The sequence below is a fragment of the Arvicola amphibius genome, chromosome 2, assembly GCF_903992535.2.
Source record: "Arvicola amphibius chromosome 2, mArvAmp1.2, whole genome shotgun sequence".
NCBI classification, from domain to species: Eukaryota; Metazoa; Chordata; class Mammalia; order Rodentia; family Cricetidae; genus Arvicola; species Arvicola amphibius.
In genome coordinates this window covers 18,720,403-18,739,255 of record NC_052048.2, presented here as the reverse complement: position 1 = coordinate 18,739,255, position 18,853 = coordinate 18,720,403, and the positions used below count along the sequence as shown (strand labels likewise).

At 36.0% G+C, this 18,853-nt stretch overlaps 1 protein-coding gene across 1 annotated transcript in view; it reads right to left on the bottom strand.

Moving 5' to 3' along the window:
* LOC119807097 (killer cell lectin-like receptor 2) overlaps window positions 1-13,993 on the bottom strand; it is a 37,338-nt gene extending 23,345 nt beyond the window's left edge. The window contains exons 1-5 of the mRNA XM_038319245.1: window positions 13,879-13,993; window positions 8,453-8,542; window positions 7,403-7,624; window positions 5,020-5,162; window positions 3,262-3,365 (exon numbers count right to left, since the gene is read on the bottom strand). Of these exons, the coding sequence (XP_038175173.1) occupies window positions 3,262-3,365; window positions 5,020-5,162; window positions 7,403-7,624; window positions 8,453-8,542; window positions 13,879-13,993 (674 nt within the window). The remainder of the gene's footprint in view (window positions 1-3,261; window positions 3,366-5,019; window positions 5,163-7,402; window positions 7,625-8,452; window positions 8,543-13,878) is intronic.
* Window positions 13,994-18,853: the final 4,860 nt, after the last annotated feature.

Genomic DNA, 18,853 nt, shown 5'->3' with positions numbered 1-18,853 from the left:
TGTTAGGATATAGAGAAATCAATGTCAAGCCAATCAGGAAATATCTTTGCTTTGGTTAGCTTTCAAAGGGTCAGAAGAGGCTTTACAGGCTGCTGGGGGATAAAAGATTAGAAGAGTCTTACCTAGCATTAGACTCTGCATGCCACAATACTGACCTGCTTGGCAAGATGTGCCCAGTGGTACCATTGTTATATGAAGTATTTATCTGATTACTCTTTATCAATAAAAACTCAAGTCAGATACAAGTGTAAGGACATGGATGATCCGAGAAGCAGAAGAAAAGTGACAAGTGACTTCATTTCTCTATCTCCTTCCCAAAAAAAAAAATCTTTCTAAACCCCTTTCTACCACTTCATGTATATCCCTATATATTCTCAGTTCTCCAAAACATCTATGGCTAATTTTGGTCAGCTAATAGCTAGCTCCACCCTCTGATTCAAAGTAAACTTTATTGTCAGTCTCAGAATTATCAGAGTGCAATGAAAATATCCCACAACAGTTATAGAATGACTGTTTTTTCATTGGAATTGAGCTCTTTACCACATAAGGAATGCCATTGCTGTGGAATAATGTCTTCTCTATATTGTGTGAATATATGTCTCTATGATTGGTCTAATAAACAAGCTGACTGGCCAATTGGCAGACAGGATAAAGTTATGCAGTAAAGCTAAAGTAAGAATAATGGAAAGAGGAAGGACAGAGTCAGAATGGGCACTAGAAGATACAGAGGGCACAGGATTAATGTGCCATAGTAATAGAAGTACTGCCATGTGGCAGAGACTAAATAAGGGAATATGGGTTAACTTATGATATAAGAGCTAGTTATTAATAAGCCTGAGTCATTGGCCAAGCATTTATGAGCAATATTAAGTCTATTTATTAGTTATTTGGAAGCAGGCAGCAGGAACTGGAAAACTCCCCCTAAAAAAATGATGCCAAACGTGGCACCACATACATCCACATAAACCCTGGAAAAGCTTTAAAAAGGATTCTAAACACATAAAAATGAAGCCATGTGTGGCATCTTGGTAACTGCCCATTCTTATAGGTTCTGTTTGCTACTGTTAATCAGAGGCAAGGCTCCTCTAAGAGGCTGTTTCCTGACTCAGCAGTAATGGCAAAAATGGGCATGACTCTTTTTAAAATTTCTGGTAATAAACATTTAAAAGGGTTCATGAGCAGTGTGCAGTGCTCTACTTGGTGACAGCATGGACCCAGAAGCTCCCCAGACCTGGGGCAGTAAATGTGGCTCTTGCTGGTACCTTCACCAAGATAGATATTAGAGTATTTTTTCTACTTTTGCCAAAAGAAAATAGACTGGATATTATAACTGTAATTCTTACTTGATAACTGCTTTTGTTGTATATAATTTTACTATGTTCAAGTTAAAACCTTCATTTTAATTAGACAGAAAAGGGAACATGCTGTGACTAGTCCTTCCGTATGCTGTGTAAATATATGTCACTATAACTGATTTAATAAACAAGCTGACTGACCAACAGCCAAACAGGAAAAATTTAGGAGGGAACACCAAACTGAGAATAATGGATGAGGAAAGCTGGAGTCAGAAGTGATGCCAACAGATGCCGAGGGAGCAGGATGACTGTCCATGTTACTAAAGGTACTGCCATGTGGCAGAGAGTAAATAAGGAATATGTGTTAACTTAGAATGTATGAGCTAGTTAGTAATAAACTTGAGCTATAGCAAGAATTTCTAAGTAATCTTGAGTCTCCATGTTGATTATTGGGCAGCAGGCAATAGGGACAAGAAAAGTCTGTCTCTGTGCCATATTTGGTATTGTAATCTAAATAAAAGCCCATGATTGTAGATGTCATGGTCTTTGGGGTGGAACTTGCTAGAATTATTTTGCTAAGTAGGCATGTAGTCAAATTGCACTTTTAATATTTATGTCCATGGCCTAGACTTGGACTGCTCTCAGCTTTAGTCAGAGAAGCTTCTTTTTGCAGTGGGAAGTACAGAGAAGTAGAAGTGGTCAACGTGCCCATGAGAAGAAAATATATGTTCAGACCTAAAGGGAACATCTTCACAAACCCATTTCCCCAAAACCCACCACCAAGACTCAGGGAACAAAAAGGAGAAGGAAGTAGAAAGAATGTAAGAGGCAGCAGATGGGGAAATTTCTGTGAAATGCTGCCTTCTGAACATGACAAGGCTATCTCTCTAACAAATTTGCAGCAGCTCTGGTTACCTAGATGAGACCTACACAAGATCAAGCCAGCCAAAATCCCAGCGTAAATAGGGAGGGGGCCCTCTACCCTTTAGTGAATTAATATTTGTTAGGTGACACTGTTAGAAATGGGAAATTCATTCTTCCTTGAGATTGTGGTCACTGCTAGGTATCCTTGCAGGAGTAGATGACCTACAAACATGCACCTATTGACAGCATCAATTAAGAAATCATGGGTTAGAGGAAAACATGTTAGAGCATATAGAAGGGAAATTTGAGAGGGCATGTAGGCAGTGAATATGATCATATTTCCATATATTTATGTATGAGATTTTCTTTGTCTTATTTTTTTCTTTCTTCCTTTATTTATTTATTTATTTATTAGTGGAGGAGGTGGTGGTATTTTTAAGACAGTGTTCCTATGTGCAGCCTTGCTTGTCCTGGAACTCACTCAGCATACCAGACTCTCTTTGAACTCAGAGATTGGCCTGCCTCTGTCTCACATGTGCTGGGATTAAAAGCATGTGCCACTACAACGCACACACCTTTCCAAGGGTTTTCTAGGAAAAATATAATTAATAAAGAAAATCAATAAACAATTTTATACCACTTCAGATATGTGCAAGAACCTTAGTTTTTATATACTACAACACTTTGAAATGGAAAGGAGATATATACATGAACATATATATATATATATATTCATGTTTTTATATTTATAAATTCAAATATTTATATAAGTACCTCCAAAAATGTCAAGTTAATGTCTGAGATAGTCATACTTATTGTATCTGTCAGGATGATCCAGTCAATTCACATCTTCTTAAGCTGTTGATTTGCTTGTGCCCTGTGCATCTAGAACACAATCCTGAGCTGTGTTCAGTAGCAGTCAAATTCTAGACCATTTGTCTTTCTTATCTAACACTTGCTCAGACACAGCCTTATGCATCTTGTTCTTACCCGTGAAATCCATTGAAAATGAGAAAAGTGATGTGAAATTAAAGAAAAGCCTTTGCACACAATCCTCCCAACTGTGTACCAGTGTTAGATCATGAGGGCTCAAGAAACTTACAGTTTAGATTGGCCTCCATCAATCCATTGCCATTTCCATTTCTTTACATCATATTTTAATCCAATCCAGTATCTGTTCTGATTTAGTTGGGACTTTAGGAATGTCTGTAAAGAAAACAGCACATCTTACTATAAAATTTCTGTCTCTTTGGTGAGAAAAAAGTACCAGAATAATTCCCAGTTATTCCTACATTGGTTTTCTGCTATCCTGTTCTTCTGCACCTCAGTTTCTCCATGTTCATATTCTAAAGTGATTTTCCACTAGCAGCTCATTTATGTCAAAAACAGATGTCACTTTCATAAATTATTTAATATAAAAACCTCAGGAATCAAGTGATACTCAATTTATTAAATGATTTGTGACTGTGTTTCTTAGACAAATCACAGGTATAACCAAGGCTGTCCTTCAACTCTCAATCTTCCTGCATCAAGACCCCAAGTATAACTGCACATTGGCTCATTAAACAGCTTCTGGCATTTGATAAAATTATTCAAATAATTTTTCCAAAAGACTACAGACTCATGTGGGAAGTGTTCATCACAAGTGGCCTCCTGTCTTCAAAGCCGATTCATTAAGATAAAAACATCCTGTGTGAAAAATCTGTGCTTCTAAGTTCCATGCTCCAGAGAAAAAGTCATTCTGTAGTTCAGATCTAAAAATGATAAAACTTGAAGAATAAAGGGAGAGATATTAGGAAGTATTTTATGTGTCCAGTATGCCACATCCAAGTAGCATGATAGCTCATTAAATTTCAGAATATATTTTAGAATACATGCTTAAATTTAACTATATTTGCTGTATCTAATAAAAAATTGTATCATTAGTTAACATTATTATTTTATGCTGTAATTTTTAAAATATGTATTAAATTCATATATAAATTTTGTACTATGTTCTAAGTGACATAAGATTTCAAACTGATCCTGCAAGCATTCCCCTAGAAAAATATAATCTACATATTTGGAGACATTTCTTCAGCAATAAATGTAATCAAACAATGGCAGTATCTTGACCACTTTATTTCTTTTAAATACTTGTTTCTAAAGATAGACATCTTTATATAAAGAATACTATGAAGTAAATATTGTGGAGAGATTCAGTGAAAATCACATAGATTATCTGGTATAACTGCTTAGTTGCACAGTTCTCTTGCCATTACCATTTTGAAGAATGGTCCAGAGATCAATTATTTTCCATTATTACCCAGTCACTCAACTCAGCCTCCTTTTTGGATTCCAAAGAGCAAGTCCTGGCAACTGCCTCTGAGGATTTAGTTTGCACTCTATGGCAATAAAAAACTCAGACTCCTAGAGATCTGTCTGCTTCTGCCTCCTGAGTGCCAGGATTAAAGGTGTGTGCCACCACCACCTGGCCAATCAGTTCTCTTAATTGTGGAATGCCTTCAATGGTATCACAGGATATACTATACCAAATGGTTAAACTTCACCAGGGGAAATGTGCTTCTGTGAATGACACTCTTGCAAACTTCTAAGAAAGGGAGATTGCAAAGACAACTGTCTGTTTAGTAATGAGTATCCTCATAATAGACCCTGTGTACCGACACTAAATGGGAAGCAAAAAGAAATGAACTGGGAAATTTTTACTGCATGGATTTAGCTCCCATTACAGGTAAACTACATATAACCAACCCCTAAAGGGACTCTATTCTTCAGAATGCCTGCCTTGGCTCATATCTCACTATTCAAGGGTTAGAGGAGGAATCTAAGAATAAAAAAAACATGTAAGAGTCTATGGTACCAGTTCATCAGCATCATCTATCTTCAAAAGGGATAAATGGCAGTTCTCACAGGTCTGTTTACATCCATTCCAGCGTTTACTGGTCATGATGAAATAATAACATTTTATGCCACAGCAGAACCAGTTTCCTTCAACATTTTTGCCTACAACTGAGAAGGTGAATGGTTAAAATTCTTATTTTCTTATACTTTGTAATCAAAACAATGTTTTATTAAGTCTATATAACTTACAGCTCTCAAATATTGAGATTCTAGAATGCTGAGAGACCCTTGCACACTGATGTTCTATGCAGCAGTGTTTATCACAGTAGAGATAAGAAAACTTTAGTGTTCTTTCTTGATGATGAAGTAGAGAAAAGATAGAACACACTCAATGGATACTATTTAGCCTTTAAAGGTTCCAGACGTGTTTTATAGCTAAAACCCCAGCACTCCACAGAGTCAGGAGGAACACCACCAGTGTGAGGCCATCCTAGGCTGAGTAGTGAATTCCAGAACAGTCTGGGATATACACTGAATTCCAACTCATCATAGGCTACATAATAAAACCATGTCTTACATCCAAGCACCCAAAAGAGAGAGCCTGACCAATGTGACCAGCTTGCAGTAAGAGTCTCCCAGACTATTCCTGTCTGCTGTTCACTTAGTGTCAATACACAGCATCTATTATGAGAGTCTCTACTAAAGAGAGAGTGGGGTCTTTGCAATATACTCCCTTTCTCAGAAGTATGCAAGAAAGTCCCTCAGAGAAGCCGGGATGAATTCAAGGTAGGATGCAAACTGAACCAAACCAGGTGCAGGACCATACCTTATAATTCTACGCAGAAGAGATTTCTAATGAAACCCAGATCTATGAAGCAAATTTTTGTAAAATCACAGAAGCTGGAAGGCAGGGAAATGAGTACTTGCTGTTCATTGGCAGTTACACAGATGATAGAATTCTAGATCTGTAGTAACACACGGTACCCACAGTGTCCACACACTACAGTACTATGATCTCTTAAATGCTCTTTCCTTGAGACACATGAAGATATTTTTTCAAGGTAACAGTCTGTTCTCTCTCTTTTTTGTTTTTTGTTTGCTTGTTTTTCAAGAAAGGATTTCTCTGTAGCTTTGGAGTCTATCCTGGAACTATCTCTTGTAGACCAGGCTGGCCTCAAACTCACAGAGTTTGCCTGCCTCTGCCTCCTGAGTGCCGGGATTAAAGGCGTGCGCCACCACTGCCTGGACAATCAGTTCTTTTGATTGTAGAATGCCTCCAAGGGTATGCCCACATGTCCAGATGTGTCAGGTTACATACAATAAAATGCATGCAGTTTGAAGCATCAACAACTCAGTATGATTATTTTTGCATGTTGAGGTGTTGGGGATGGCCATAGTCTATCGATGAAGTTTGTCTCCAACCTTTGTTTTTCTGTGAAGAAGTATCATTGTGTAGTTCAGGCAGGCATGGAATTTGCTGGGCTGCCTAAACTCTCCTCAAATTTATAATCCTCTTGCCTCAGCCTCCTAAGCACAAGCATTACAGCATTGTGCTATCACTTAATGATGACAATTATTATATTCTAAACTAATAACACAAAGTATATTTAATGAGTCTGGGATACTTCAAAGATTCTTTTTGGATAATTTCCTTTTTCTTTTCCTCTCACACACTTTATAATCTATCAGTTTTAAAAATAATATTAGACCTTGCTTAATGAAGACTGTCAACTCCTACTATCACAACACTGAGATCATATGTAAAATCTCTTTGAAAACTCTAAATCTTATACAAATACTAAATAATGATTGACAAAGTGTCAATTAATGATAATTAGTCAAAATGCAAAGTAAGAAAGGTTCCATGTAACACTTGATATTTCAACTTTTTGGCATTATTAACAGTGTCATTAATTGGGATTCATGAGTGGAATGTGGACATCATGGTGAAGGTCCCTTGTATAATATAGGAACTATACCTTGGTCACAAACAGGCCATCTATTTGAAACCAAGACATAAGGAAAACATACATACACATACTTTTATGATCGCATGTAAATCTGGAGTGCTTAGCCTAAGTATTTGTCAAATAGACTATTACTGAAAAGTTCCATTTTCTCTCACCATCAAATTGGAGACTTGGATTTACTCATGTACCAGAATAACAAGAATTCTCATGGGGCTGAATTGATCTCCTTTCCCCTGTAGATATTGGAAGCCAAAATGGCTACTGAACACTAGAAACTATAAGACTCTCCTAATTTAAACATGGATTTCTGGGTTTCTGTGCCCCTACATGGAGTAAGAAAACCCCATTTTAACCTGTTAATTGAACTTCAAAGTTTCTGAAGAATAAATAATACAAAATAATGCAATTCTTAATTCAAGATCCCCTCCATACCTGAGGATTCTGAGCGATCTAAAACAATCTTAGTTTCCCCATAGCATCTGTTCCATTCTCTGTTGATGAAGTCTAGACGATTTTTGAGAACATCATTCTCTACAGACTTATTTCTCAGCATTTGTTCCTTTAAAAATCTGTCATTTTTCAGTGTGCTGTACTCTTGGTAGAGGTTGTTTAGGTTTTTCTCCTGTTCTTGTTTCTCTTGTCTGCACTGAAAAACTAAAATTTATAGCAGATATATAACACCAAAAATGCTCATAATGTGTAAATATTGAAACTTAATAAAAGAGAAAGCCCATATAAACATCCAACACATATCACTACTTTAATTGCCATTTTTGCATTTAGAAAGAACACTTCAATTAACTCCCTATAGAAGTGGAAACACAAATTTCTCTCTATCTACAACTTATATGAAGCATATGATACAACTGAAAAATTTATGAAGGAAGTAGCCTATCTTCTAATTACTTCGCTTTATTCACAGACCAAAACTTATAAATACCCAAGTAAAATATTCAGCAAATATACCCTGAAAAATCTAAATTAAGAAACATGAAAAATTGCACCATTCTCAAAAGACCAGATGGAAAACATAATATTCAGATATGTAGTTATGCTTTAGCATAGCCTGGGAGTGATTTCCTACAAAGATATAAAGGAATCCAATAGGGTTGTAGCTTTAACATCTCTGTATACATTCAGTCTTTTTATACTACCATGTCTTCAATATACACCAACGAAAAAAACTGAAAAAGTCATCTTTTGTACAGCTGTTTCTAACAGAATGTTTACCTAAGATTCATAATTGCCTGGGCTCAAAAGGGGGACTATCATTAAGTTCCAAGAAGGAAATGGCCATCAATAAGACAGAACAAAGCAGTTCTCAACAGGAAATTGTAGTGCCAAGAAGAAAACATAAAAAGTCCAGAACTACCTGTCAAATCCTTTTACTACAGCCAGGACAATGGACAGACTATATTACTGGCATTAGCATTTGAAGTTATTACTTAGGCAGAAAAGCAAAGATGTTTATCAGTTACTCACTGTGTATCACCAACACTGTGACAGCCACCAGAAGAATGGAACAAAAGATTCCAAGAGCTATTGCAATGAGGTGCCAGGGAACTGAACACTCTTAAATCAACAAAAACAAAACAAGAAAATCATCATCATGCAAAAAGCACATTCCACTACTGTGGTGGTATTTTGTTTGTGCTCTAACAAATAAAGCTTGCCTGAAGATCAGAGAAAGGAGCTAGCCATTAGTTAAGCATAGAGCTCTGGAGGTTTTTACAGACAGACAGGAAGTGATATGACTGGGCAGAGAGAGGAAGTGATAAGGAGGGATGGAGAAAGGAGCTCACTCTGCTCAGCTAAGAATTTAATACAGGTAAAAACACTAGTGGCTCACTGCTCTGCTTCTCTGCTCTTTCAGCTTTGACCCCCCATAATATCTGACTCTGGGTTTTTATTATTAAGACCAATCAGAATTCATGTCACACAATATTAATTATAATTTTGCATAGCATGGAAACAAGGGGGCATTAGTCTTTTAAAAATTTACAGAAGTCCATTATATAAACTGTATAAAAATGCACTTTTAAATTTGTAGATTTCTACCTAAAATCCACCCTCTACAGAAATCCTACATAAGAACATTTCACAGCATTTTAATTTTTTTCACCTTTGGCCTTGAATTTTCAATCCTCCCTACTCAGCCTAGAAGTAGCTAGAAGACAGGCATATGCTCCACACCCAGTTCTACAGGATCAAAAGTGCATCCTTCAGAAAGCACTAGAGGCATAGACACAGTCCAAGTAAGAAATACCAAACTGAAGTGAACAGTCAACCAAGGGAGCATAACTGAAGATGAGGAGGAAGAGAAGTGTGGTTGATGTTCTAGAGAACTGTAGGAAACCATGGCAGTTCTAGAGCTGACCTGTATACAAGCTCATCCTTAAAGGGACCTAAAGTCAACTTTCTCTTTTTTTCCATAAATTCTATTTTTCTCTAGACAATACAAAACTTTTTTGTGAACCTGAGGTGTTGGGAATCTGATAGTCAAGTATCCAACTACCACATAGACAAAGAAGTTAAAGTTCTCAGCTTGGAGCTCACTTATTACAGCGTAGGGAGAGTGAGCACAATAAAACATAGAAAGTTTTAATTAACAAAATTATTATTTGTTGGGGAATATTATTTTCAGGTGTGTGACTTTTATTTACACTACATTTGTTTAACTCTGTGAAGCCATGTTATTGTACCTGTCTAAAGCATCTAATGGTCCTAATAAGAGATGAATGACCACTAGCTAGGCAGGAGTAAGGACAGTGTAACATGAGGGGCCTGTTTGGGTTTCTGTTCTGCCCGGTTCCCACAACTGTTTAGCCCCAAACAAAATCACACATAGGTCTCTAAAGTTATAAAGCTGATTGGCCAATTCAGGACTAGCAGCCAGAGAGTATAAATAGAAGGAGAAAGAGGGGCAAGAGGAGAGGAGGACATCAAGGACCCAGCCAGTCATAAAGTAAGAAGGAAAGAAAGGTATACAAAAATAGAGAAAGATAAAAGCCCAGAGGCAAAAGGTAGTCAGGATAATTTAAGAAAATCTGGCAAAAAAAAAAAACAAGCCAAGCTAAGGCAGGGCATTCATTATTAAGAATAAGCTTTTGTGTGTGATTTACTTGGAAACTTGGTGGTCGATCCCCCCAAAAAAGCAAAAAGAATAGAACATCAGACAATATTTTTGACATCCAACATGGGGCTTGAATATCCATCTAAAGTCTGAGAAAGCTGAAAAAAAGTATAAAGCTCCTTTAAGAGTATATACCTGCTGGCAAGCCATTGAGCACAAAATATGTTAATTAGAATAAAAAAATAAAAATGCCTATCGTAGTATAAGCATCAGCATTCTAGAGCTCTAGGAATATTGTATGCAGTTCCTGGTCATACACTTCCAACTTGGCCATAAGCATTGGCTTGGCTTTCATGACCTGACCCAAGAGTGGGCGGAGCCAGCTGCTGGAGCATGCAGAGACTAGGGGTAGCTTAGCAGTGTAAAGTTGTTAGTGCTGTTTCAAAAGACTAGAGATATGCAGTAAAAGAGGTCCAGATGAAAAATAGCTCTAAACTGGTTCCAATATGTTTTACAATGTGTGTGGGTGAAAGGAAGAGAGAGAGAGAGACAGAGAGAGAGAGAGAGAGAGAGAGAGGGTATAGACAGTCATAGAAAGAAATAGAATAAAAATCATAAAGGAAAGCCTTTAAAGAGACAGTAAAAGTAATGTAAAAGAAATCACATAAAGATGGGAAACACACAGGGAATCTGGATCCTATATGTTATTGTGTTGATTTTAAATTTTTGATTACTAAAAAGCAAAGGACAGCTGCTAAGAGACCTGGAATTGAAAGAAGGACTGTAGAAATAAAGCAGCCTATATACTTTAAAAATGCCTAACTTTTAAGTCAAAAAATGTGTTTGTCAAATAAAAATCAAAAACACTTTAGAGAAATTGCTTTGCTTTGTTTCCATAGGAAAACAAAGGCTGTGGATTTGTTTCTGGCTGACTTGGATCTGGTTTGATCAGGGCAGACTTCCTGAAACTTGACAGGTTATATCTATCAAAAAATGCTATAACTGATTTTTTCAACTTGGCTATTATCTCAAATTTTCTCTCTGGGATCCTAAAAATACTTTGCCCATATTCAACAGGAAGCAGTCTAAAGAATGCAACATATATATTCTAAGGAAAAAGGGGGTGTGGGTGGTCTTTGATTACTTTGTGAGTCACAGATTGTTTCAAATTTAAGGGAATATAGGAATATAGGATAAAAAGATAACTATTAATCTCAGATACTTTGCATTGGCATGGATCTTAGTGTATGGATACAAATTCAAAGTCAATTTCGCTATACTGTATATATGTTTTTACCTGTGTTTTAAAGGATTTTTGGATATTGATACCAGTTTAAGGTTATTTTTGTTACAACATATTTTATATATGTTTTTGCTCTTGTTTAAGGTATTGTATCTATGCAGTTCAATTTAAAATGTAAGGTAAAATTCTAGTTTTTGAAAGCTATTATTCTGAACCATACAGGACAATGAAGAAACACAGGTCAGTACTCATCTATAACAATTAAATTTGTAGATATTCTAGATATGTTTTCCAGATCATATGAAGTTATATTTTAGATTGAAAGTCTTCAAGCCATTCAAAAACCTACAGAATATGGCATTTAAAATGTTTTGCTAATGAAGGTATTTTCATTATTCATGACAATGAGACACATCTGCTCCTGTCAGCACCACTTTATTTCAGAGATGATGGGCATTGAAGAAACTCCTTATGAAGTTTGCTTTCAATGTGGCAATGTTAGACGCTAAGCAAAAAAAAAAAAAAAAAAAAAAAAAAAAAAAAAAAAAAAAAAAAAAACTCTGCTTGCCTTGACTGCTTGACAATATACTGTATAAACTGGACATGCAGGACCCACAGGAAAGGGACTACTAAACTTTGCGGTACTGAAAAACACATAATGATTCTTCAGGCCTCCTGCTTCACAGAAGAAACTGCCAGAAATTCTGCAAGATACAGAGCAAAGTGTCTGACAAACAACCAATATAGGAGTGACAAATTTCCTGCTTCATTGAAAAGTCTGCCAGATACTATAAGCCTGTAGGCTGAAGATATATGCCCCAAAGTTACAAAGGAATTTTGGGTGACTTTTCAGGCAGTCAGATGTCTCTGTCATTTGTTGTAAGGAGGCCGCCTGCTCATTTCTTGGCCACCTAGACTCCCAAAATAATCACACAGAAACTATATTATTTAAATCACTGCTCTAACTTCTTATTTGCTAACTCTTCCATCTTAATTTAACCCATCTCCATTAATCTGTGCATCACCACGAGGTCGTAGCCTACCAGCAAAGTTTCAACATGTCTGTCTCCAGAGGGGGCTCCATGGCTTCTCCCTTTGACTCTGTCTGCCCTCTTTCTCCCAGCATTCAACCTAGTTTTTCTTACCTAACTCTGTTATACTAAGCCATTGGCCAAATAGATTCTTTATTAATCAATGGTATTCACAGAATACGGAGGGAAATACCACATCAGTAATTTCTAGAGTTTTTATAAGTTATTTGCAATGCACTTTTTGTTTATTTAAATAATATATCCTTCTGGTGTCTTTTATGGAGTTGAAAATGAGATAGTTATAGTTGCAGTTTTTCTTAGATATGATAGCAAGGAAGTTAGGTATAAAATTTTGGATATACTAAAATAGGATATATTATAGAGTATTTTCTTTAAATTTACCAGACACAAATGAATTAGAATTCAGTACATTATAAATGCAATATTTATTTTATAATCATTCTTATAGTATATAGTCTTATGTTAAAGTTAAAACTTTTCATTTTTGTTTAGAAAGAAAAAAGATAAAATGTTGAGAAATACTATTTTCAGGTGTGGGACTTCTGTTTATGCTGTATTTTTTAAACTCTGTGAAGCTTTGTTACTGTCTAAAACACCTTCCCTAATAAAGAGATGAATGGCCAATAGCTAGGCAGGAGCAAGGGTAGGTGAGGCTAGCAGGAAGAGAGTATAAATAGAAGGAGAAAGAGGGCAAGAGAAGAAGGAGAGGAGGATATCAGGGGCCCATTAAGTAGCCACCCAGCCAGTCACAGAGTAAGAAAGAAATAAAGGTATACAGAAATAGAGAAAGATAAAACCTCAGAGGCAAAAGATAGTTGGGATAATTTAAGAAAATCTTGCAAGAAACAAGCAAAGCTAAGGCCTGGCATCAATAAACAAGAATAAGCTTCCATGTGTGATTTACTTGGCAGCTGGGTGGTGGGTCCCCCATAAAGCCAAAAGAATAAAACGACACACAATAATTGTTATTTGACATTTTGACAAACTTGGTGTGGTTTACTCATTCCTACACCCCGCTTCCCTCTCTCATCTCCTTCTCTTCCTTTTCAGCCTCCTTTGTGGGAGAGCCCTCGTCTGATGAACTACTTTTGCTGCTTTGCTTCATTAGATGTTGGAAATACTTAAGATGATGAAATCCCCTTCTTTTAGGGTGAAATTACTGTTTCTAAAGCATACTTCACATTTCTTTAAGATTTTGTTTCTCTAGAGAGTTTGGTGTTTCTTCAGACCCTAGAGAGTTACTTTTAAAGGTTTCAGAATTCTTTACTATATTAAAAAAGGAATTCCTAAGGGTTTTTCAAATTTGATAGAATGTATTTATAATGTATTCACTTCTTGCTTCTCCATTCTCAAGGACTTTTTTTCTTTCAGGCTCCCATTGTTCTACCCTGTCTGTCTGGCTTTCTGTTTGTTATCAGCTAACAACTAGGAAAAGGATTATTGTTTTTAACAGAAGTCAATAGGATATAGTTTTTGAAATGTCAAAATTACAACGCCTAAACATAAAGAATAGGTGAATTTAGACATTTAAAACACTTACCTCTGTGCCCAGTTTCTTTGGGCCCTTGAGACTCATCACACCTTCCTTCATTCTGTAACCCTGAAGAAGACTTATGAAATTTCACAGTTGCATAAGTGATCTCCTCATCACTCATCTTGGGAGTAAGTGAAGTAAATCTGTATTAAAACCTTGCCTTGAGTGATTTCTAAAGAAAAAGTTAAAATGTCCACCTTTAGGAATGTACCTGTATCTGATGATACAGTGGGGAGGTAATAGGTGGAGTTTGATAAACTCCCTTAAAGGTCCAAACACCCTAAATCACATGGACTGACCCTGATTTCCACTAGAGGTGAGAAGTCTTTAAAGATTCCTGTTAAGGTCATTTATACCTCTAATGGTCACGACAATTATTATTACAAAATAGAGAAAGAATATAAAATATACTAATAAGTCATTGCAATATTAAAACATCCTGTTTATTCAAAATATTCCAAATATATAAAATTGTCCTCAAAATTGCTATTACTGCAAATCACTGAAACACTTTTAAACTATCAATTTAAATAACAAACATTCAAAGATTTCTGAATAAATAAAAATTTTTGCTTTAAAATTATTTATACATTTTGATAAATACATAAATAAAAAATGTTCTTGAAGTCTTTTCAATCATATATGTATATCCAGGTTTCCAATACACCACTTCAAAAAGAATAAATATTCTTTTTAAATGTTAGCATAGGAAACAATTAAAATTTTGAGCTCAAAGACATATAAATATTTCTTGGGTTGAGCCCAAACACCTGAGATGTCCAACCTCTCCACTCAGCCACAGCCTACACATTCTTCTCCATGGTCAGCTTGGTAAATGGATGAAATTTGAAAAGGTCCAACAGTGTGGAGTAACCCAAACCCAGAAAGACAAAAACCAAATGTTTCCTCCATCAGAGGCTTCTGACTTCAAGTCTTCAGACATGCTATATAATCTAACTGCAGCAAGCAGGGAAGTAGAAAGGATTATTGCAGGGGTGGAGTGTGGAAGCAACAGAGAGGAGTATAGGAGAATGCTACCTGAAACTTAATTCCAAGATTTTCAGCATTCATGATCATTTCACATATTATTTTCTAATGTATGATATGGCCAGAAGAGTCATTGGTTAATGCCCATGAAGGATCCATTCTGATAATATATGTAAATATATTATTCAATAGTAAATATTTATAACTCACCATGCCCCTTACATTGATAACTGAGATGGTAGCCAACAGATAATATGGAAAACAAACAGTACATGGATTGGTTCTTCTCTAGTTTTTTAATTTCATGAAAATTTCTGGATTTATTCCCATCTTCCCTAATTTCTTAAGAAAAAGGAAACTTTCCATTAGAGAATTCATTTTTAAATTGTTATTCATTACTACTGATCTTGAGGTAGTGCCTGTGCCATGGTGCACATGTGTCCAGAGGACAACTGTATCGAGTAAGTTCTCTCATTCCAGTCTTATGTGGCTTTCGGGGAGAAAGCTCAGGTGGTCAATCAGACTTGTGCAGCAAGTATCTTTACACACTGAAACATCTTCCATCGCTCTTATTATGACTTCTTCAAGATGAATTGTATATAAACTTTCACAGAGTTAAAGAGTAACAAACATTTTAGAACCCTCTATCTCGTACCTTCTTAGCACAAAGCAAAAGTCACTGCACACTCAGAAAGAAAATAAACAATGTCAAACTCCAGTTTTCACATGCTGCTAGAATCAACCAACTCTAACACAACCAACAGGGTTTCCCCAACAATCCCACTCTCAAGTCACACCATCGGAAATTCTCTAGGTGTATATAATCATGTGGTAGAAAAATAATAAAAGCAGCTGTTACCTGTGCCTCTACCAGGAATAGATTCTAGTGGAGGGAATTGATCTCCAAGTGAGGGATAAGTTGGCCTTTCTGGGTGTGTATCCTCTCAGAGCTCCAAAAGAAAAGGAACTGAGTCGCCTTTTGACTTTCTGCCCCTCCTTTTGAGAAAAGTGAAAAGAGGAAATTGTATGATAAAAGCGGATTCTGACAGCAAAAGAAAGAACTAACATACAATGTGAAATGCTGCAAATTATGTCCATAATCGATATTTGAAGACTGAGAAGACAGCACATCTGCAGAGAATGTAAAACCAGTCAGTGTTTTTAGCAAAACCTCTAATGAAAAGACATTCCTCTGATCCTAGTTTTGTAATCAACAGGTGGAAATTTTCTCTTAAGCTACTATTTGAAAAAAACATTTCTTGTTTTTGAATTATGCTTATTACAACTAAGTGTGTTTTGTGGTGCCTTTGAAGCACTCACATTGCCACTGTGAAACTTCTGGTACTAACTCTTTCTGATTTTTATTCATGGATAGATTTACTGATAATGCTGATGTCATTTCATACATAGTGGTCTTACTGTGACATTTTCATGGTGCTGGGATATCAAATCTAACACTGAACATGCTCAACAAATACATATCACTGAGCTACAGACCCAGGCTTTGTTTTATCTTTCATTTTGTTTGGAAGTTTTGTTTTGGATTTTTCCTTTTTTTTAATTTGTTTTCTTTTGTTTTGAGATAGGTGTATCATACTTACTATGTAGTCCAGGCTAAGCTCAAACTCACAGTCCTCTTGCCTCAATCTCTTCAGTGCTAGGATTATAGTAGTGTACCACCATACCAATTTACACCATGTTTCTAATTCTTTTCCAATAAATAATAAGAATTTTTAGTTTTATAAATATTGAATTTTACAATTTTAAAGCCATATATATTAATCTCTTGTATACAGCATAAATTAATTAGGCTAATTAGGTAACCCTCCTATGTTGGCATTTAAGTTGTTTACACTATTTTGTTCTTAGAATAAAAACTACATGGGGTATACTTTAGAGCATACTTAAAAAGACATTTTATGTATGCAGTCATGGGATTAAAGGAGATACATATTTGAGAAACTCTGATATAAATTATCACACACTCTCTAGTTCACTTATAGTCTACCAGCTGGATGTGAAAATATTCACAATAGATTTTTTTTTTAGAAATGAGATAAGGTAAATTTTTCTTCTATGTGATTTTTAACCATAAATTTGTGAAGAATTCCTGGAAAGAAACCGTGTCTGCAAAGAATGATTTACTTGTTAAAACTACAATGATGTGAGCTAGGCAGTAGTAGCACATACCTTAAATCCCAGCACTCAGGAGGCAGAAGTAGGCTGATCTCTGTGAGTCCAAAGCAAGCCTGGTCTACACATCGATTTCAAAGACAGCCAGAACTACTACACAGAGAAACTGTCTTTAAAAAGTCAAAATCAAAATAAGCAAAAAAACTACATTGATATGGAGAAATTGGAATGTTTTAAATTCAGAGACTAACTCCATTACCACAGAATAGCCCTCTAAATAGCCATTCCTGAAATCTATTAACTTAGCAGAACACTAACTTCTGACATGCATTAAGAATGACATCTGATGAACTATGGAAAAGTGTCCCTCATTTTGCTGTAATCACATCTCTAAATGTGTCCAAAAATATATATGTTAAATCTGCATTTCTCGGTTCTGTAAAACTACAAAACTTCATGAAACTGCTTCCACATTGGAATATGAAGCCATGGTCACTCAAAATGGCTCCAGAATAAACCGTTATTCCCTTTAAGGTAGAAGTTTTCAACCTTCCTAATGCTTCAAACACTTTAATATAACTCCTCATGCTGTGGTTACTCCCAACCATAAAATTTTGTTGTGACTACCTAACTGTAATTTTACTACTGTTATGAATCCTAAGGTAAATATCTGATATGAAGTATATCTAATATTTGGACCCTGGGAAAGGATCTTTTGACCCCCAAAGGGATCAAGACCCACAGGTTGAGAACCACTGCTTTAAGGCAAAAGCTATTTTTTAAATCAATAGATCTTCATTCGAAATTTTTGCTGTGTATATCACCAATGAGGCCTCACATTCTAATACTGAATGCTGAAGATTTTAGAAACTTCATTAGGATTGGAAGTATGATTCAGAGATAACCCAAAGCACCACAATAAAATAATAATTAATAATAATATTAGAGGAAGAAAGGGAAGGAAGATTATTTGAATTCTATGTTCTTTCGCCATAAGCTAACCCTTGCCAGAATATGTTCAAATCTCTCACTAAACTTTCCTTTCTTTAACTTTAGCTTTCCCAAATCACTAGCTTGTTTTTGATGAAACCAATTTAAACTGTTCTTTAAATCAAGTGACAGTGGTTAACGGAGCACTGGGGGATGGGGAATGGGCAGTGGCTGGAAAACAGAAGAGGAACTGACATGCAATGACAAGCGTGACCCCTACTTGAACAGGCCAGAGGTGAACTTCCTGCTTCTGTCTTCCTTTATTAACGTCTGGCCAATCTTTAATCATCACTCCTTTAGCCTTCATTCACTTCCACCTCCAATACTTGCTCATATCTACTCCTGGTCTCACCACTGGGCTGTGCTGCCTCTGTCTTACATGGCCAGTTTCTGTCTAACATTGTTCTTTTATAGACTTAAAAAATATTTAATTTTTGTTGGCCACTAGTCTTTATGTGTCCACTACCTTTACCCGCTGAGACATCTCACAGGTCCCCTTTATATTCTTAAACCATAATATCTCTAAGTCGCTACACAAATCTGTCATTGTCCGACACCAGCGGTCCAGACATTAACTCAACAGAATAAGTGAACTTCCTTGGTTGCAGAGTGAATGTTTTCAGAATACCTCCCACTAGTCACTGTTGTCTCTATCCACTAATCCTGAGGGAATTTCTGTCTCTAGTCTTCACACACACACACACACACACACACACACACACACACCTTGTAGAATATTATTTATATAAAGATGTGTTACATTTGTTTATGCTGTGGGATATTTGTTAAATGATCCAAAGATGTGTCATATTCTATTATGTTACATTTTAACTCTGTGAAGCTGTGTTACTTTTCCTTTCTAATACATCTG